At 48.1% G+C, this 21,737-nt stretch overlaps 1 protein-coding gene across 5 annotated transcripts in view; it reads right to left on the bottom strand.

Moving 5' to 3' along the window:
* The window catches only part of eRF3 (eukaryotic translation release factor 3), a 31,233-nt gene extending 9,613 nt beyond the window's left edge, over positions 1–21,620 (bottom strand). The window contains exons 1-10 of one of the 5 annotated variants that reach the window (XM_065430314.2): positions 21,212–21,620; positions 17,381–17,434; positions 15,937–16,119; positions 12,121–12,154; positions 11,697–11,805; positions 10,630–10,934; positions 8,607–8,847; positions 7,565–7,747; positions 6,884–7,045; positions 3,034–3,202 (exon numbers count right to left, since the gene is read on the bottom strand). In XM_065430314.2, the coding sequence (XP_065286386.1) occupies positions 3,034–3,202; positions 6,884–7,045; positions 7,565–7,747; positions 8,607–8,847; positions 10,630–10,934; positions 11,697–11,805; positions 12,121–12,154; positions 15,937–16,119; positions 17,381–17,434; positions 21,212–21,419 (1,648 nt within the window). In that variant the 5' untranslated portion in view covers positions 21,420–21,620. The other 4 variants (XM_065430318.2, XM_065430317.2, XM_065430316.1 and 1 more) reach the window with 4 other exon arrangements.
* Between the last annotated feature and the right edge of the window lie 117 nt (positions 21,621–21,737).

Raw genomic sequence — 21,737 nt, 5'->3', positions numbered from 1 at the left:
GGCCACCTGCGGTGCGAATTTGTGGGCCATCCCAAGCGGTCGTGACTTTCCTCAGCTGCGCAACGAATGTTCCATTCATCACTGAGTAATCGGCTCCTGTGTCAACTAGAACAGTGACTTTCCTACCGTCGATCGCCACTTCTAAGTCGGATGTCTTGGCTCTAGCATTGCACGTCGCCCTCGGCGTCGGGTTACGGCTTCGTCGCGTATTCGAGTCGCGGGTAGGACGTATCGTCGAAGCGTTTCTGGGTGGAGGCGTCGTTTCGAAGGCAGTTCGCGTCGTGGTCGGGGTTGTCATCTTCTGCGGCGTCGGTGCAGCGAGTGGGGCTTCTTCATGCTGCGTAGCGGGCGCGTCTTCATGGAGCGTTGTCGGTGGAGGATCTTCGGCGTTTCGTTCGTGAGCAACCTCACCTCCAGAGGTTGCCGTCTTTAGTTTCCCCTACGGGGGCTCGGAGACCTTCCCCGTACCGCGGCTGCGTAGCTGCGGCGTGGCGACGCAAAGCGCGACGTTGACGGCGATGGTGAGCGTGAAAGGCGGTTCGGCGTGTACTCCTCTCGACACAGGTACTCGTCGATTTCCTGCGGACGTTGGCCGAAGCGTGGTCGTGGGACGTCAACGGCAAATCCTCGAAGACCGATACGTCGGTATGGGCAGTGACGAAGAATATGGCCGGCCTCACCGCAATGGAAGCACAACGGCCGGTTGTCGGAAGTCCTCCAGGCGTCGCATTTCCTGGGGCTTAAGCGTTGCTCGTAGGTTGGGCGGGCGGGGACAGGGAGGCGGTGTCCGGGACCAAGTTGTTCATGTCGGACAGGATGTAGTGGTTGTCGTTGGGGCTGAGGAGTGCGTACTACAGCGGCGTACGTCATGGCCTGGGGTTCTGTGGCCGTCGGGGTGCCAAGTGCCTGTTGCACTTCTTCCCGTACCACATCCATGAGAGTTGCTGCTTGCGGCTGTGCGGAAGATGGCAGTAATCGGCGTAGCTCCTCGCGAACAATTTCGCGGATCACTTCCCGCAAGTTGTCGCTGGTTGTGGTCGTCGTGTCCGTACGGATTGCACAAACAGAGGAAGGGCGGTTGTACTGCCGAGCCCGGACGTCGAGGGTCTTCTCAATCGTGCTGGCTTCTTGCATGAATTCCTCGACTGTTCTTGGCGGCTGGCGGACGAGGCTGCAAAAGAGTTGTTCTTTTACGCCGCGCATTAAAAACTGAACTTTTTTTTCCTCGGCCATCTCGGGGTCGGCACGGCGAAATAGGCGCTTCATTTCTTCGACGTAACCACGGACGGGCTCATTTGGCAGCTGGATCCTGGACTCGAGGAGTCGTTCGGCTCTTTCTTTTCTCATGACACTGCCGAATACCTTCAATAGCTCCCTCTTGAACAGCTCCCATGTCGTTAGGGACGACTCATGGTTTTCGTACCACGTGCGTGCGGAGCCCTCCAATGAGAAAAATACCTGTCCAATCTTTGCCGCATCATCCCACTTGTTGGATGATGCCACGCGCTCAAATTGGTCCAACCATTCTTCGGGGTCTTCGCCTAGGGATCCATTGAAGGTTGGCGGCCCCCGCGGCTGCTGCAGTATGATCGGTGTCGTCATCTTCGGCGAGGTTGCAGTACTCGTAGCGGCGTCTTTTCGGTTTCTGGTGTGGTCTGGCAAGGTCCCGAACTCAGGATCCTCTCCCTGGAGACGTCGGCTGGCTCGCTGAACTGCTGGCTCGTCCTCGGGTGCGAAGCGCTGAGGGCTGGCTTCACGACTTGAAGGACTCGTCCGGGACATGGGAGGCTACCCCGCACCTCCACCAGATGTCACGTAGTAGTGACGGCGGTCGCAGGGACGATGAGGACGGACAAAGGTTTGCCAAAAGAAGACTGTTTATTGGGCTGACTTGCGCCCACAATGCCCTGAACTACCCGGCGACGGCGAGGCGACCAGCGTGCTCGGCGGTCGTCGAACAGAATGCCCGCCGCTGTCGTCTGCGCTCAATTTAAAGCGCGTCTTGGCGCGTCTCAACTGGGCGCGTCTTGCGTCTCATGGCGGCAGCGCGTCTTGCGTTGCGTGGCGCGTCTCAACTGGGCGCGCCTTGCGTCGCATGGCGGCAGACTTGAAGAGTGAGCAAGCACTGCATAGATTCGCGGCAATATATTGATAAATTTGTTATATTGAGGTTCATTATATTGAGCTTTATCGTGTAAGGGCCAGATTTTTTGTAGACTCTTGGCTGGGTGCGGCCTTTACATGAATTGGGCTGATGACGGCCTACTAAATGTTCATACTGCTTCCGCAACTGTAGCAGAGAGTAAGAGGCGCAAATGACATAACGCTGCAGTAAATAACCTCACATGCCGACCTATCGTCCCTGACCAGCGCTGACCCAAACAGGGCTCCCTTGTACACAGGCGAAATGCCACCGATCTGACTGTAAACACAGCCGAGACGACACACCACACTAAAATAATCGCACGGTGGCACCAACCCGAGCGGCATCGACAGAAATGCAGCTGATATTGTCTAACGCTAGACAACTTCACTTTCCGGCAGGGCATTTTGTCCAAAATTTTTGCCCTCTAAAGTGGGGGTGCAGCCTTTACACGAGTAAATACGGTAATCAGAAATTGCTACATGATTAATGCGATAATAGTAATCTGTAACCGTGGTTCTAGGAGCAGTCGGAAAAGCATTTGCTGACCAAAATAAGCACATTTTTTCAAAACTTGGATAAGGACAAAGTTCGGCCATGGAGACAGAAAACAGTATTTCCCTCTGCATGGTTAGATAACGGAGTAAATGGTGGAATGTTGCCTGAATTTCATTTAATGCCCCAACTACTGGTGCAGATCGAACGTTTAGTTGAAAAATTGACATCTCGTTCAAGTATTCTTATGTCTCATCCTTGAAGTGTCATGAAGCAATTGTGGCTTCCAAAAGACTGCAACAGTGACCAGTCAATTCGTAACTTGAGCACCAGTCGCGCTGCAATGACGTAAAACTGTACAGGAACCAGAAGCAAGGAGTGGCAAGAGCACATACCTTCGTCCCTCAGGGTGAAGCGTCCCATCTGGGGGAACTCCTTGAATGGCTCCATGCACACAACGCCTGCGCATTCCATGCGCATGATGGCAATCTGGTCCTGCTTCACAAACCGTGGCCGCGTCTTGCTTTTCTCGCCTGACTTGCGGTCCACTAGGCAGATGATAGTCTGCAACACAGCGATGCGTTTCTTTGAACACCTTGCACCTTTCGGGGCGCACAAGAAACTTCCTTGAAAAATTACTACACTTGAAGTTTGGCAAAAGTACTGCATTTTTGCACATATAACCAGCACCAAAAATTACTCAGGGCCCTGGTTACATGTGAATTTTGCCTTGCGGTGTTGGCTTCACGACAGAGTGCGCCACACTTCTGCGCAAAGCCTCGACTCAAGACAATATTTTCCGCCATCCCAGGTTTTTTTACGACTTGGGGAACCCTAACCCTACCACAGTGCGTTGATGTTCCCTTCTCATTTGGGACCACCATATTGCGTTTTGTCTGTGCTAGTGGATATTGTACATGCAGGGTGTCTACGAAGTTCAAATTTCCAAATTCCCAGAGTTTTCCAGGTTTTCCCCGAGTGCCTTTGCAAAATTCCCTTGGTGACACAGAACTTTGTTTTATGTGAAGACTGGCTGACACCATGTCACCTGATGCTGTCACTCGTAAGCATGCTAAAACAAAAAAATGACAACCCACTTTGAAAAGTAAGGAGTAGCATTTATTTTATTCACAAAGAAATCAGAAGGGAGAGGTTAGTAAAATTCACAGCGAATGAAGTATACTGGAAAAAAAAAAGAACGGCAAATCTCATTGCAAATTGAGTCGCACATTCTCAAATATGAATAAAAAGGAGATGCATACAAAAAAAAAGTCACTCATGCAATTTTTCTTCATAAAACGATTAAATCCCTCGCTCTAATTACATGTACAAGTTATATTCCCTGGCCTCAAGCACTTTAAGACTGATAGCAAGCTCATTGGTATAAGGCCCGAACTTTACACACAAGTGAGACTCAACAGTTGGAGTGTCAACCTCAACTATCCTGACGTACTCAGTGCACTCACAATGCCTCACAGTGTTGCGTTTCACGGCTTTAAAGAGTTTAGGATGAGGGACACCCGCATCTCGGCGCCAGCAAACACTTTTTTTTTAGCTCAAAGCACCTTTTGTTAAATAGGTGGTGCCAAAACCGCACCAGCTGCTTCATCGAAGTGGCTTATTTACTCGCAGGAAGCTTGCACCCTCCACACTGGCCATTAAAATTAGAATTCGTTTTATTATTTCCCCTTGTTATTATTGCACCCCAACTTTACTAAGTTTTCTACGGAGGAAAAATGCGAGCTTTATGCAAGTAATTACAGCAAGAAAGAAGAAGAAGAAAAAAAGAGATCTCAAAGTCCATGCTTTTGTGTACTTTAAGCACCGGAAGCAGTTAGTGGAGCGAGAAACATGTCAAAGGCCCCTTGTTTTGAACATCACCTATAGACATTTTCATGGGAAAAGCAAGAATATCCTTTCTGGACTGTAGCGAGGGAGCATAAAGGCATGTGTGGCAGCTTCTGCAATGCTCTTGCATGGGTGTACACATGCAATTACCACACCCCAGAGGGCACTATGGCGATGCCAAGGGCATTCAAGATGAAAAGGTCTACTTGATCAATTTGCAATGTCACAAACTCATTTGAAGCAAGAAGGATGAAGTTTAGGCAAACTTATGTACAGTAGACTTCTCTTAATTCAAATGTTCGGTTACGTTGGACCTGAACGAAGATTCCAGCCAATGCCCAGGCATTTTTATGGGCACAACCTTGTGTTATTTTGATCCTAAAACTGACCTTCGCTGTAGTTCGAACTTGATGAGTCGTCACGTACACGCCCTGCCCGTATGGCGAGATCCCAGTAGTGGCCCACTTAGTGGTAGCCTCTGTCTCAGCGAAGCTTAGGGGACAGTAAATGTGTTGCACACGTCATCTCGCATCGAAAACACCAATTTCCAGCCTTCCCTAGGAAGATTTTCAAGCAAAAACCGTAGCTCACTATGTCTGATCACGTATTTACCAGACTGTAATGCGAACCTTCTTTTTAAAAAAAAGTTCGTCCAAAAATTGCCTGCTACAAAACAAAAACCACCTTCATGGCGTTAGTACGCTTTAGTGCATAAAATCAATGTATTGCAGCAAAGCTGACTTTAGGAATGGTCGCCAAGGTGCAACACATATTAGACCCTTGCCCATTTTTCTTGCTAAAAAGTTGGGCGTGCTTTAGATTTTTGCTTTGTTTACAAGTGTTAACGTTATCTCTATGCTAGCGTTCTAGTTTGGGAACATTAAACGCGGGTGTGTGTTCGGTTGCGGGGCATGCTAGAATCGGGCAAATAGTGCCAAACGAATCAGCGGAGCGCTGTGGCTTTCTTCTGCTTCTTGTCAATTTGACCGAGCAGATAATTAGACCAATTTCATCAGTCCCTTAGGGCCGAAATAACAAGTTGGCTGCACCGTATTTTTCCGCATATAACCTACACCCCCAATTTCAACGGCCTGGGAGAAATAACTGCATACAACAATAAAATCCTTGCAGAAAGCCTCAGTTCACGAATGCGCAACACATTCACATCGTATCTTCGGCCAGCGGCCAGTGCATGCACTGGAACCTCCACGAAACACAAGATGACCCACAATGGCACACAAGTACCTTGACTAGGCTGTTTTGGCACGGTTTGCAGCTGCTCACACTGTAAGGCCTGGCCCATTCTGTCATTGCTGTCCCGTACTAATTTTATAACAATAAAATTTACACATCAGTCAAATTTCTCAGTTATCCTATCTATTTCATTGCAGCAGGACTTCACTGTACAGCAACGTTAGTTGTTAAACTTGCAGATTACCAAATGCAGTGGTGAGCACGTGCCAATATGGAAGCCGATGCGCAAGCACTGGCAATGCTTTACATCAGAGAGGGCAGTGGTCAATCCTAAATGAAACCTTGAGCAGGATCAATCACACCTAGCACCATGCTTGGCAAATACACACCAACGATAAATGCACCCCATGCCAAGTTTGTATTGTCATATCCTCTTTTGTTTCAAACAGGTTCATGCACAGCAAATTACACCCTCTGAAAAAGCCTCAACTGGAAAACAAGGTGAAAAACTGGCAGTGGCTTAGCTCGGCTACACCAGGATATATGTAGCGAAAGCTAAGACATATCATGGTAGCATTGGTTAATCTTGATTGCAAGTCCACGTTAGTCTGGTTGTCTACCTATGTTACGGCATTTGGCCAGTCATTCGGCGTGCCGTTCGTCTGTTTCCTGGGCGATTTGTTTCCTCTTCATCTCGTTCCGATGTCGATTCCAGGCCTCCTCCTGCTTATTCAAATTGTTGCCGTCCATAATAATAATAATATTTGGGGTTTTACGTGCCAAAACCACTTTCTGATTATGAGGCACGCCGTAGTGGAGGACTCCGGAAATTTTGACCACCTGGGGTTCTTTAACGTGCACCTAAATCTAAGCACACGGGTGTTTTCGCATTTCGCCCCCATCGAAATGCGGCCGCCGTGGCCGGGATTCGATCCCGCCACCTCGTGCTCAGCAGCCCAACACCATAGCCACTGAGCAACCACGGCGGTTTGTTGCCGTCCATACTGCCACCTCAACTGTGGTTGTGGAGCACGCGAGCTCTACTTTTCAATCCTCTGACAGGTTATCAGGCATGCGATGCAGCTGGCGAAGCGAGCAGAGGCAAGCGCAACGACGAGGAACGCGGTGTGACGTCATGTGCCTCTTCGGAGCACGGCCACAGCAAAATCGCAAGTTCGCGGCCAGTAAAGTAAAAATTCGCACCTTGACCGAGCACTCCTCGATGGCAGCGTGAATGTGCAGCACGGCGCTGTAGCCAGGGCAGATGATGGACTTGTGTTCCAAGATGACCACTTGCGCGTCAAACACCTTGGCCACCTTGCACTGGTTCACCACGTCGCACAGCACAAACCCTGGAGACACTTCCTGCATTTTCCCCAACACAGGACGTCGCGCGTCAGCAAAGCTAGGTTTTTGGTCCACAATGGAAGAGGCAACGGTGATGCCCACCAACACACTGGTCGATGAGAGAAACTTTGAGGGAAAAAAATGCAATAGCTTGCTGGCCAGCAAAGCCGAAAACTAGAGCTTGAACAAAAGTTTAGGAAAGATAGAGATGAAATTATTACAATAAATATCATTGCAGACTGACCAGCATTTAGTGACCGACTAAAAAATGAAAACACATGCTTTATTCTAAAAGCACATTTCCTACTTCTGCTCCTGTGCAACTGCCCTAATGATACCAAGGACATAAATGGCGCTTCCACCAATTAATTTTAAATTTAGATGAATCGTTATAAAGCAATCAACAAGTAACTTGTAAAGCACTGCAAAAGGAATGAAAAGCTAAGATTTGTAACCAAAGGTACAAAAGGTTTCACTGCTAGAAAATGAGACAGGAATGTGCATACAACGCCCTTCAGCAGGCACGACAGCACTAACCTCTTCCTCTACTCCCTTGAGCTTGACTTTGACGTTCTCCCCCGACGTAATCACATTCGTCTCGTCCTCGTCGGACCAGAGCTGGAGCACCTCAACAGTCCGCCGGTTGGGCATCAGCAACAGCTGCTGGCCTCGCCTTGCCGACCCGGACTCCACTTTGCCCAGCACCACTGTGCCCATGTCCTGTCATGAAGATTGCACCCAGAAGTGTTATGCTGGCTCTTGTAAGCCATCGAGTTTCCTACGAACACCACTAGAGAGAATTTTAGCACTAGTTTCAATGGGCACTGCAAGCATGGTGGTTCAGCGAGCATGGGAATGATGGGTAGTTGCGTCCTTCTGGCTTCAAATGTATTTGAAACTGACAATCACTTTCAGCAAAATATTGTGTTATAAAAACAATGATTTGCAACTACAGTCGCCGACCGTTTATTCGGACCTCACGGGGACTGCGGAAATGTCCGAATAAACAGGTGTCCGAAAAAGCAGATTAAGAAAAAAAAAATCAAACAAAAAAAAAGAAATCCTTTATCTCCACGCACTTATCAGGGCTCGGCAGTAGGCTTGAAGAAATCATGAATGTGCCGTTGCACGCTGTTCAAAAATGGCGTTCAGCAAGTCGAACCATGCACCGGTCAGAGTCGGTGCATGGTACTCTCGAACGAGTTGGCTCAAGGAGTGTCCGAAAAATCAGACGAGAGGTTGCAAGGTGTCTGAACTTTCGGCAGTTGTTATACGTTATGGTCTAGGGGGAGAATGGCGGTGCCGCAAAGCTGACCGAATAATCAGGCATGTCCGAATTTTTGGAGTCCGGAAAATCGGTCGGCGAATGTATTATGAATTTGAGCAGAATTTTTATCGGCTTGATAAGTTTAGAATAATAAAACGTTTCATATCCCCATCAACGAAATTTAGTGGTTTTCTAACATCGGAGAATAGTGGGGAGGTTGATCTACATTTGAGTTGACTTACTATTGTAAATACGGTAAGCAAATATTTCCCACTCCTTCCACCACTACACAGCCTCCGTGCAGGCGCGCACCTTGTACTTGTCAACAGCAGGCATTCGGAAAGGGCCATCGGCAGACCGGCTAAGCGGGGCCAGGCTGTCGATGTACTCGAGGAACGGGGGCCCCCGATACCAGGGACACACCTCAGGGGGCGCCACCTCCTTCAGGTAGGCCCCCGTCAGTCCCGAGCAGGGCATGAACGTCAGCTCAGTCTTGGGGTTGAAGCCACACTTGCGAAGGTATGGCACCAGCTTTTCCTTGCACTCGTTGTACCTGGAACCAAACGTGGGTCGAACTAATGAACAAGGTTCTACAGTACAAGTTTGAGTGTGTACGCCGCCATATGCAAGAAATACCTGGGCAGCAACGCTTGCCACGAGTGATCGATATTTAAAACAGTGATGTTCATTATGTTCTGAAAATAGTACGATGACATGCATCATTGCCACTCAACAAATGTGTAATGACGAGTCAGGTCAAAATGAAAACTGGAAAGTTCTTTGAAGCCAAAGCAATCAAGCTGCAGACAAATCCATGCACTGCCCACTATTCCCATGCTATATTTCCCACTATTTCACGCTAAAATTTTGTTGCAGTTGGCAGATACCTGAGCTTCACGGGATTGCAGTGACCGAGTCTGTTGATGACGACTTCGATTCACACTAACTTTCACTGGATTCTCACTGAACTTCCAAAGAATTTCATGACACTGCCTTTTCTTGCAGCCTCTCAAAATGCAGTAAAAATGCTTTCTTCCGCTCAAAAAAGAATGAAATGAAAATTGAATGCGAAGTCACAGGATCACACTTGATCAGCTCATTTTCCACTGTATGCTTTGCTTTCAGCACATGTCAGCATGTACCTAATATTCGGCCTAGAAGCTCAGGTCTTTACTGACATTGAAAAGCCACACCTAGATATGGCTGAAGCAAGTGTCGCATGTCCCGCAAGAACCTACACAAACACTGCAGATGTTCAGTGCTGCTTTTGCAAGGCTCAGGAGAGTACAATGTCCCAGGGCCATGGAAGAGGACGCGACCGCGGGGTACAAGCCTCCAACGAAGCCCTGGGGTGGGCACTAGTAATCGAACATCATTATATAGTCAATGACCGATTATTTAGACAATTCCATGGTAGACTAAATGTATAAAGATGACCAAAATTACAGACACCTTGCAGCATGTCGTGCGATAATACACACTGATTGCATGACCATGTGCTAATACAGTCAAACTTTGATATATCAAACAGTACAGTGATTGCAAAATAGTTCAATATAGCCAGAATTTTATATACAAAAACACGTAAAATTGTAAAAATCAATCAATGAACCAATCATGGCGCAGTAAACACTCACTTGAAGCTTCACACAATGTATCCATTTCTTTGAAAGTACTGCAACAGTGTCGCCAGCTTCTTACTGGCAGCCACAGTCTTGACCATGGCATCCTCAACAGCCTAATAAGCCACAAGCGACAGGCCGGTGCCTTCTATTGCGCCACAGTAGCGGCGTAGAAGGGCCAAAGCAGCTACAGCGTCAGTTTAAGTTGGGAGCGGGGCAACATCAGCGCTTGCAGGATCAACCACGGCAGCATCTTCGTTTTGCTGCTGCTTCCACAGTGATCTCTACGTCCATGAATTGAAGCATTTTGAAATGCTGTCAACACAATAGACGCCATGACAGACGTCATGGCGTCGATGAGCGAGATCAGTGAACACACACTGTTGCGCATCTTTGTGGCAGCAAACCGCGAGGCGTGGCATCGAAGAGAAGTCAGTGCGGCAAAAGCAATGCGTCGTTGACGTCACACTAGCCTAGCCGCCGCGTGTGTATGCTGCTGCATTCAAATGGTGAGCACATCGGCATTACTCTTTTTCCTACCGTGAAGGAGGGAAGTGGACAATCAAGTCTGCTGCAATCAATTTCTGGACGTGCAAGTCAGGCAAACCTTACAATTGAGTAAGTACAAGTAATTGCCAACAACCTCTCTGTTTGTTAAAAGTGATGGTTAGCATGTATGAAAGCATAGACAGGAAGTTGGAAAGGCAGCTGACCTCTCTTCGGACCATTCCACTGTGGGGTCGTCCATCTTGTTGACCAGGACGACCAGGTGTCGAACCCCAGCCGTCTTGGCCAGCATGGCATGCTCTCGCGTCTGGCCCCCTCGCTCAAATCCCGTCTCAAACTCCCCCTTGCGCGCCGAGATCACGAGCACGGCCAGGTCAGCCTGGCAGGCACCTCCAATCATGTTGGGCACAAAAGATCTGTGACCCGGCGCGTCCAGGAGTGTGAAGTGCTTGTTCTCCGTCTCAAAGTAGGCTCGGCCCACCTCCACAGTCTTGCCCTTGTCACGCTCTTCCTGTTAACAACAGATGCACAAGCAGTTAAGACAATGCTATCCTAAACACTTCAACGCACATGTACCGTCTCTATCTCGCGTCACTGCCTGCATCGTTAAGCATTTACATTCAACGAGGCAATCCCTTCCCAAAAGAGCTGTGCTGTTGAGTCAGCCTGGGCTAGTTTGTGCAAAAATTTGTGAACATTGGCATAAAGAGGCCACGGCCTACGCACAACTCTTGACATACTGCAAATATTGGTGGATACACATGGTTTGGAGTTCCAAAGCAACAGCAGGGAAATGACAGTGTAACTGCAAAACCTGGATCGTCCTTGACAACGTCGGATTTTTTTATACTGATAACCACGAGCAAGAAAATACAGCACATGATGATTTGATAAACTTGGCAATGACACTATAGCCCATCAAAGCCAAAACCGCAAAATAAACTGGCCTATTCCTAACAGATACAGCCCTGCACATGCCTCCGTACAGTGGTATGCAGAAGAGTTCCAACTCGGCAGTTCTGCTGCATGCTTATGAAAGCCCTGAACACTGCGGTTTCTTTGCAACGTGCAAATCATCACATGAGTCCTTGGCCAAAACAGCAGTCGCAGGGATTGTCCATGCTCGCAAGCACAGCTTCATCGCGTGATAATGGTTCTAGATTTATCACTTGTGCAAATGTGATGTTGCTCACCCTGAGGAGCTAAAAACCACCAGTTCACAGGCTCTCTGGTTGATCACAGCTCAATAGATCAGACAGCCAGACGCTCTCACCTGATTTGTGTCTAGCGCCCAGGAGAGGTACCAAGATTCTCTGTTCTTTTCTTTCGCTTCCCGCTCGTACTTTTCCAATGTCCGCTTGTCTACCATCCCTGTTAAATATCTGCACACACAAACAAAAAAGTGCCAGGAACATGAATAAACGCTCTGTAAATAATAAGAAGATACTGAAACACCCAGCACCAACCATGCCAGCAGTTACAGAAACATATTTATGGCTTATGCATAGAAGAGCATCGAGCTCAACACATGCTCAATAAACATGGCTCAGTTTGGACCTTACAGTCCACACAAATAAAACCATGCAAAAGGATTCAGCATATCATTCAACCAACAGGTCATCATTACGGAAGAATATAAATGAAAAGGTACTCGGGCAAATAATAAAGCAAGATGTGCAGCAAAGAGCTCGACTTACAGAAGCTGGCCTCCTATGGTAGACTTGCCGGCGTCTGCCAAGAAGAAAAAAAAGAGGCTTAGTATTAGAAAAAATTTCAGACGCTGCCTTTGCACTTCCCAGTTAGAACAATGACACTGATTTATGTTTCAAAAAAAAAAAGACAACTGAATGCAGAACACACAGTACATTTCTACACAATGCATATAAAAGCATTTACTGATAGAAAAGCACTAGGCAGGCACTTGTAAAGAATGATCAATTGAGGTAAGGGTCAAGGAGTCCTTAGAATGTGAAAATTATTTGGACATTTAACAGACCCAACACTACAATCGCACATAAAAGACCTTTAAATCTTCTCGGTGAAAGCAGTGCATTTGAAAAACATGGACACACATAAAACAAGAACTCCCGAGTGCTGAACTGCAACTATTAATGATATACAGTTCATGCCCGTTACAATGAATCCACATACAATGCACTTTCAGTTGAACAGACCATACATCTGGCTTGGTTTGGTCTACTTATATTATTCCTGCAACATATTCAACTTTTAACCCCGTCAGGGTCATTTTTCGCCTTATGCGACTGCCCAGGGCCAATTTTTCTTATTGCAGATTTAAATTCTTCAGAAGGACCTATTTTGAACACACATTGCGGTAATTTTCTAGCGTGACCGTACAGTGAGAAAAAAATATTTTGAATTGATATATATGTACTGTCTATTCATGAATAATAACAATAAATAAACAGGAAATGAACTTATACAAACAAAAAAAATTGATTTATTGTTATACAAATAGTTCAAAGGCTTAGAAAAATGCACACACGAGAATATTTCTCAGGTGTTGAATGTTCCTCCTCTGAAACTAATATTTACGTCCACAGTGTAATCGAACTGCATAGGTGAGCACCCTCAAGAAAACTGTGTGGTTGTGTGCCGATCAGAAAAGCAAAACGTGCGACAAACTTATGCCGATCCTTCATCTTATCAACCATAGGCGATTAGTTTTCGCAAGTCTCCAAAAAAGGAAATGCATGCACGGCGGATCCTTCGTATGCGCACCCCTGTGAGCAATAAACGAGTGAGTAACAGGCAATGACCCTTTGAATGATTAGTAACGAGATAGCCATAAGTTTTGCGAATGCAAGAAGCCCAAACCCCCTGTGGAACAAAACCCAAACTAACTGCCACACGCCATTGTGCGAAGGTAGTAGACGCACCCAGAGTTTCATATTACTCTATGGACGCGCCGGAGCAAACAAACCACGAAAAAAAAAGAAAACGGGAGAGGGAGGTGCAAGATAAAAATTCCCTGTATTTACGCATGTAGCTGCACATGCTAGGCAAAAAGTTGGGAAATTGGCAAGCTTTCTAAATGTACAGACGACGCTGTAAATATATGACATCGACCATTTTGGATTTGTTTGCAGCGCCATATATTTACATCAATGACCCTGAAAAAGTTAAGAGACTGCTCACAAATTAGGCACATACAGTGCACTTCACGCAACTATTTCCTGCTGGATGCTAAAAATGCAGACATGCACTTTCTTTTTAGCTACAACACATTAACGGCAAGCTTCCTTCCATGGTGGGCCATGTAATGGCTCGTTCCTGTATTTATTCCAAGCTAGCCAAACTGTCCGCTTCATTCGGAATTGTTCAGTGTCCTGCATTTGTCCATGCACATGTTAAGCATACTGTTCTGTACTCTCGTAGCATAGATAAAGTTGCTACTTTCCCACCACAGAGATGATGAGAGCACACAGAAGATCTGTAGACATTTTCCTGGTTTCTTTTATTTGGTGTTTAGTTAAATTACTGACTTGAACATTACTAAATTGCCGATTCAAGAGCAGCAGTTGCTGCAACCTGGTCTCCAAACAACTTGTACAAAACGAGGAGACAGGCTTTCGCATGACCAGTAAAAACGCTGGTGCACCCAGACCCACCCCACTTGTCTCGAAAGAGGGAAGAAAAAGAAAAACGAACACAGACAGCTAAGTGACACTGTCACTTTCAGTGTGACACGACATGACAGTGTGACACTGTCACACTATCACAGTTTCCCTTTTAACAAGCAACATTGCGACAGCTACACAGGCAGAGCAGCCGTACAAGTCTCGCTCCACGCCTTCTGCAGAGCAGCTATTTTTGACCTGCAACACTTTGAGGAATAGCTACTTCATATATTACAACGACAACTTGTGGACACAGCAGTACATCAAATTACGGATTGTTTGCGCGCATTAGTGTTTCCTCTATGCGACGAACTACACTTTTTGTTGCTAGTGCTAGCGGTACACCGTGGTCACTGGTTGTGGAAGTGTGTCATGCTGCCTGTTCAATATGTTCAGATCTGTGATGTCTTCCACCTAATAAATAAGTCTTATTCTGCAACACAAAAAAATTCACCGACAGTTACGATACTCCCCAATGAGGAATTTAAGCGCAGCTCTATACGTGTTTTCATTTGGCATGTCAATATTTTGTTGAATGATTATATAGGTACACGATTAATATTAGGAAGAGATAACAGTAGGTAGCACAGCTGGCATGGACAATCTGTCTCGTGTGGCACATCGCAAACAGAGAGAAGCGAGACGTGACTGCCTCGCTAATCAGGAGATTGCGAAAGGCAGCGTGTGGGTGACATGTGGGCATGGTTCACAGCAGCTGCCGCAAACAAACCAACTCATGCAGCACTGTTTCTATATAGACGATGCGCACTACACTGGCTACGATATGGTGTTATTGTCGCTGCACTACCGCCCTGCACAGCAATACGCTTTTTTCATGGTTTTGGTCTGCCAATGACAAGGGTGGCCCTTCGCTGCAGAGAAATCGTGCCACCAGTGTCTACAGTGGCAACACCCAAGGGAGCATCAAGAGCATCGGCGCCGCGATGTTGCTTTTACTTTCCCTTTGTTCATGTCTTGTGTTGTGCTGTTACGAACCTTACGATGAACCCAAGGGATCATCACATCAAGCCTTACTCATAGCCGCTCGCCGTTGCCCCTTGCAGAGCAGCGATTCCCGTCACACACGCTGGTACCGCGCACTGACCTCAGCAGCTGACGCTGCGGATGAGTAGCCTCCCCTACCTCACGCCACCCTGGCTCCCCCTCAGAAGCACAGACGAGATCGCCCATGTGGCTGTGGAATTCTTGGCTGCCGGCAACTCGACGCACGCACAGGCAGTCTCCCCCCACCTTGTCCTCCACTTTCCACCTCATGCTTTCACTGTATCCTGCTTCACCTTCCTCCTTGCACTCTCTTCTTTCATCTGCCGCTGCGCTTCGTGTTCGCTTTAATCTTTCATCGGGCTCATTCGGTTCAATGGAACGCCAAGGCATGCCAATGCTCAACACAGGGAGAGGCACTTAAGAGCTGTGCTCTAAAACAAGAGTTACTCTTGCACTGAATTACATGATGCATACAGTGAGAGTATTCAATCTAGCCTTTGAAGCGCTGCCTGCTATGTATGAAACGGAGAATAAATTGCGAACAACCAAAAAAGACCACACACACTTTTTAACTTGTATGCACATGAGTTATCATCCATCACGATTTCTCTGCAGCATAAATCACACCAACGCACCGCAGAAAGCCTATTGTCACATGCATCTGAGTTGCTATATTCACAGTTAGGCAACCTGTGCTGTAAGCTACAATGGGAGTAGATACGGACACTAAACATCGCGGAGCAAGAAGAGACACCCTTGCACTTGGACAGCCAGGAGCTGATAAAAATAACCTATGCACCACAGTTCGGCCTCTCGCGCAACTCCAAGAGCATGACAGAGCCAACACGCAAAGGCTGGTGTACGTACCAACGTGGCCAATGAAGACGACGTTTATGTGCTCTTTCTTAGGACCCTGGTCGTCGTCCTTGGGCGGTTTCTTGCGTGGTTTGGAGGTTACGTCCATGCGTTCATCCTCATCCCCCGTCGAGGGCGTCTGATCACCCCCACCTGCATCCTGTGGGCTGTCCTCCAACGTCACACATTCCCAGTCTGCAAGGAGGCACACATGGGCAAGGCCTGCTCAATATTACCCGGGTCAAACTCGGGGCATTAACAGAAATGAGTTGCATTTTATTTCATTTTCTTTAGCTCGAAGAGCATAAGGGTATCATGTAAGGCAAGGGCATAGACAAAAGCAATCAGGAAAAGCAAATCTATTAAAAAAAATTTAACTCTGGGATTTTATGCGCCAGAATCATCGTTATGAGGTAGTGAGGAACTTCAAATTTCAAAACATGAACTTCAAAACATGCACCTTTAACGTGCAAAGCATTTTCACATTCCACCCCATGCGAAAGTGGCCACTGAGGCAGGGAATTGAACCAATGACCTCGTGGCCAGCAGTGCAATGCTATAACCATTACACCGTCATGTCTGGTAACAAAAACAGACAGTCTGCATAAGGTACGACATAGCAGTACTCTAGTCTGATAACATGAAAGGACAGTGCTCCCAATTATACAATAAGCATTCTGTAGCTAGACTCCATAGATTGGGTACAAGCTTGGCACAATAACATGCGTACAAAAGCAGCAATTTATGCAATATTTCAGCGATAGTAACTGTAGCAGAAAAACAAGAAAATGTGGCAAGGATGTTTCAAGGCAGGCTGTAAGAGAACCGACACGATCAATGACTTGACAGACAACTCTATCACTGCCAGGTTCCTCAGCAGAACATGCAGATTAGAGCCAAATTCAATTAGTGATTGTGTTTCCAATGCCATATTTGAAAGGCAGGTTATGATGAACACTGCAGCTGGGCCTTACTTATACATACAACCATACATTGGCTTACAAAACAGCCTTTTTTATCCCATTTGAGCAGCAAAAAACAAGTGACATGAGAGGAAAACAAAGGTTTAAGAAGAAAGCAACAGTCCCAGTCACAACACAGTATGCAATTGGTGCAGATTAGTACTGATGGGAGTGATCACACAGTGCACAACAGCGCGAACGACTCGCAATTACAACAATTGAGTGCACTTCCAATAATTGACGAGTTCAAGGCACAGTTCAGACTGCTGGCCATAAGGAAAGTATCTTTTCTGCAAGAGGGAACTACTGGGGAGATAGCAGGGGTTGTCTGCTTCGAGAGCTTATATTTAAAGTAAAAACTTCCCAGCACTTGAGGAGGGCCTGCCTAGAATCAGGTAAGTACAGGATGGCACAGAAAGTCCAGCAATGTCATGTTATAGAAAATGTGGTAATATAACGCCAGAACAAGATAGAAAGCCAGGCTGCCATGTTACCTGCTGGAGAGTCATCCATACTTGCAGAATCCTCCTTGTCACTGTCTTTCTTGTCTGCAAAACAGAAAAAAAAAAAGTGTCACATCACCTGCACTACAAAGTTGCCAAGTGCGAGGAGACCCCAGCTAAGCACATGTTCACAACCCTATTTGGTACACAGACACACTGATGCACGCAATAGTCTTCTGGTACCGCACTGCGCTTCCAAAAATAGTTTGTGAAGATAATAATATAATAATATTTGGGGTTTTACGTGCCAAAACCACTTTCTGATTATGAGGCACGCCGTAGTGGAGGACTCCGGAAATTTTGACCACCTGGGGTTCTTTAACGTGCACCTAAATCTAAGCACACGGGTGTTTTCGCATTTCGCCCCCATCGAAATGCGGCCGCCGTGGCCGGAATTCGATCCCGCGACCTCGTGCTCAGCAGCCCAACACCATAGCCACTGAGCAACCACGGCGGGTCAGTTTGTGAAGAGAACATAAGTACTGACGAGAAGGAAACCTTGACAGACGTGCGATCAGCCTATGCAAAGGTGGTCAGGGCGCCTCAAGCAACACGGAAACCAAATAGCCAAGGAAGTTGGCAACTAATTGGGTAAACTACAGGAAACTCATCGAAAGCAGAAACTCACAAAAAGACGCACGGCCGACATATAACCTGACCACGACGACCTTTGACTGTTAGCACCTCAAAGCGAACAAGGCGTAATGCGCCACTGGCAAGGACAACGCACTCACGTCGCATAGCACGCTTCATCTGGTCCTGGTCCTAAGGATACGGTGAAACTCGCACAACGCTGCTGCTTCGCTGAAACATGCCGCAAAAGAACTACGCATTCGCGTCGCCGCTCAACACCGAACCGCTTCGCCGTGCGCCACGCCAGACAATGCGGCAACAGGACACCCGAAACCAACGACCGATCGTTGCCGCCGACGTATTTTCCACCGGTCGCTGTTCGGTTATTGTCTCCAAGGCGGGGAGCAGAAGGCAGGCTGGGAAAGGCGATGATTACACCTGCTTACCGCGAGCGAAGCACGCATACGAACATTCCACAAGGCCTGCCTCCGAGATCTCCGAGCCGACAACCGAGCCCGCCGTGCCGCACAAGCGCGCGGCCACTTATCGCTGGCGATACCGCGAAACAAGGCCATTCGACATCTGCTGCTTCGGGCGAGGTCTTTGCCGTCGCGTTCTTGACCTAGCGGCCGGCGAGCTCCTCTGCTAAAATCGCACCGGATGCGCCTGTCTCCCGCTCTTACAAAAGCGTAGGGCAGCCCGAATGGCACAAAAGTTAACATTTGCGCTACGTCGTGTCACGTGTGAACATGTGTAACGTTTACCACATCATTACAACAACAACCTGTCGTTGCCAATTCCTTGTAAAGCGCACGTTTCAGCTTGTAAGATGCGTCGTCTGGACCCTGCAATGTTGGTCAACAGGTCCCGTGGCGCACGGATTTGAAGAGATTTTTAAAGCTGCCATGATTCAAGCACGATTCAAGAAACTGACCGAAGTGGTACGGGTGAAAGCAGCGCTGGTTGAACGCGCTGTCATCACGCAGACGTGCCTGGTCCACGAAGCAGCAGTACGAGCCGTTCTCCGACGAAAGGTCCAACCATTACCAGGCGATATATAGCTAGGGCCGTGGCAACGTTGGCGAAAACGCATATGACCAATTGGAAATTGGGCAATTATAGCGCTCGGCAATTACGCTTTGACCGTCGTATGGCCTACGTTAACTCAAACACGTGGCAGCCCGCGCATGTTCACCGTCACCTGTGCGTGACAAGTGTACAGATAACAATGTCGCTAAGCAAATTACTTAATTCAAAAAGCTTTACAGCAAGAAACGTCATGCAGCGGCGGCTAAATGCCCAAGCAATAGCAACATTATAGTACGTGCACACAAAGGCAAGAGCAGCTCTAAACAAACTGATCAGTTTCAGGATTATATGACAATTTCGATTTACCGAATTATTCGATATCTGACTTCGGTCATGGAAAGCGAAGAAAAAGAAAGTCCACACTAAAGAGAGAAACCCACAATTTCAACACTCAAGGCCTTGCCACTGCGCAACAAGCGGGTTACGAGATTACATAAAAAATTCCACGAATTCCTTTTGCCCGCGCGTCGATGGCCTCGTTACGTCGAAATACGAACAGCTGTCGGCAACTAGACTTATAACGAAGTCAAGCAAAACAATATGGCAGCGAGTTGCCGTGCCACAAATCACGTCCTGCTACAGATGTTATCTACAACTCAGTCTGGGTCAAGCAAAAATAAATAATAAAGAAAAAGAAAAGCACAAAAAAAAAACTCCATCCGGACCGTCGGATGATGGCCGACCGGCATTTGCTTGCAGTTTCCACTCTTAACAAGTGAGAAGCGCACCACAGCGCACGTTTTTCAAAGTTATCAAAACTTCTTCCCAGAAGTACACCGCATGCCTGAGTAACCAGATAAACCAGTACTTAAAGGTCGCGCGCCAAGCTCGCACTTTTACGGTTTTGCGTTAACGAGTATAGGCAGCGAAGACAAGTTTTGAACAACTCACGCAGCGCAGCACGGGACCAGCGAAGACCACTTCGCACGCCGACTGCCACCCCCCGGCTCACCGAAAGAGAAAAACCAGCTCAAGAACACCCTCCGAAGCGACAGCAGCGCCTGGCATAAATGGGAAAAAGACGACGCAAGCGAACCTTCCTTATCTCGTTTATCTCCACGGAAGAAAACGCTAGAGGAGGCGGGCAGTGGTGGAAGCGATTAGCGGCGAGACCCAACGAGAATGAACCTAAAAACAAACTGGCCAGTGTTTCGGCATGAACTGCGCCGTGCCAAAGTCGTAGCAGCGACTACGTCAGCGGCGCGAGTGGCACTGGTTTTCTTTTTCCTTGCGCAACATCGCCGGTGACGAAGCTACTACGTGGAAATCGTGGAAGGAGAGCGGGGGGGGGGGGGGGGGGATGGGCTGGTAGACATCGTCGGAATTTGATTTCAAAACACGCAGACACGCCGATTGTTTTCGAAACCCGCAGGCACCTCGAGCTTAGTAAATGCAAACAATCACGAGAACCAGTACTCACTGCGCCGTCAAGCAGCCAACATCGCAATCGCCTGGCACAGCACGTGCGCCCGGCGAACGTAACGGCTGCTGCGTTTTGGCGAGGGGAAAGGCTAATTCTACGAGCGTTACAGCCACGTTCGCTCGATCGAGCTTGCCTTACGACGTACCGTTTATCCCACCAACTATCCCACGGAGCGCAGGTATGCCAGCGCGTCACACTGTGACGAGAAACGTCACATCAGCCAGCAGCCATGTTCCGCTCGCAGGCAGAAACCACGTGTACTGCAAAGGCAAGGCACGGCGAAAGGAGAGGGCGGAGGAGGCTTGTCGGATCGCTTTTCAGAACTCGGAAATCTGCTGCGGTATCGCGGAGCTCCGACCCCACTGACCACCGCGACGGCACTGAGCTAATCCTCCTCGTCTTCTTCGTAGGGCTGCGGAGGGCGACGCGTTTGCGGGGTTATTGACACCAGCAGCAGCTTTTCGAGGGTGCACACTCGCGAGAAATCGGCCTCCGAGCAGCGTAGGCCTACCGTCACGCCGCGCGGCTCGCTGAAAAGAAGAAAAGCAACGATCTCGTTCACGGTGTCACCAGCGAAGCGATCGCTCTGTATTCAATGCCAGATCACGAAATTCGCCGTGCCACGATAATCGGTGCTCCCGACGGGGCCGTCCGGTAGCCGCGGCCCGAGTATGGGTAGCCGACAAATGAACCCCCCTCCCCCCCTTGCCGTGTGGCCAGCAGATCGCCGCTCTTACCCGAAGGCGAATCCTCGTTGCCTTTCTCTGGAGGGTCCAACTGTGCCATCTGCAACGTGGCGAAGGAAGGCACGAACGGCGGCGCGTCCACGTTCAACTTGGAGAACGACTTTGCCATTTCGTCGTCTCCGTCGGCGTTGTTGATCTCAACGCTGTGGTCCTCCCAATTGTCCGGCGCAACTTGCGCTTCGGGAGACGATGTGTCCATTGTGAATCCTTGTGTGGTTTCTTCTTTTTACCGTCGTCGGGGAGCCTCGAAGAGCACGGATTGTTCGGGGGCGGGTGGGAGAGAAAAAAAAACGCCTGTGTGTCCCTTTTCACAAAATAAAACGCGGCGCAGCAAGCACCCCAACTCCACCAATTCACCGCGGCGCCAGAACACCACCGCGTGTGCAAAATTAGGCTTGAAAAAAAAGGAAAGGGTAGAGAGGGGTGCTAGCCGATTGCAAGTGCGAGACTAATTTGCGCGTGAAAACAAACTTGAGTTTATTTTCACGCTCTTACAAAATAGTTGTACATAAATTAA

This window comes from Dermacentor albipictus, chromosome 8 (genome assembly GCF_038994185.2).
Source record: "Dermacentor albipictus isolate Rhodes 1998 colony chromosome 8, USDA_Dalb.pri_finalv2, whole genome shotgun sequence".
NCBI lineage: Eukaryota > Metazoa > Arthropoda > Arachnida > Ixodida > Ixodidae > Dermacentor > Dermacentor albipictus.
Note: the sequence above shows the minus strand (reverse complement) of the source record. Positions and strands in the feature narration are given on the sequence as shown.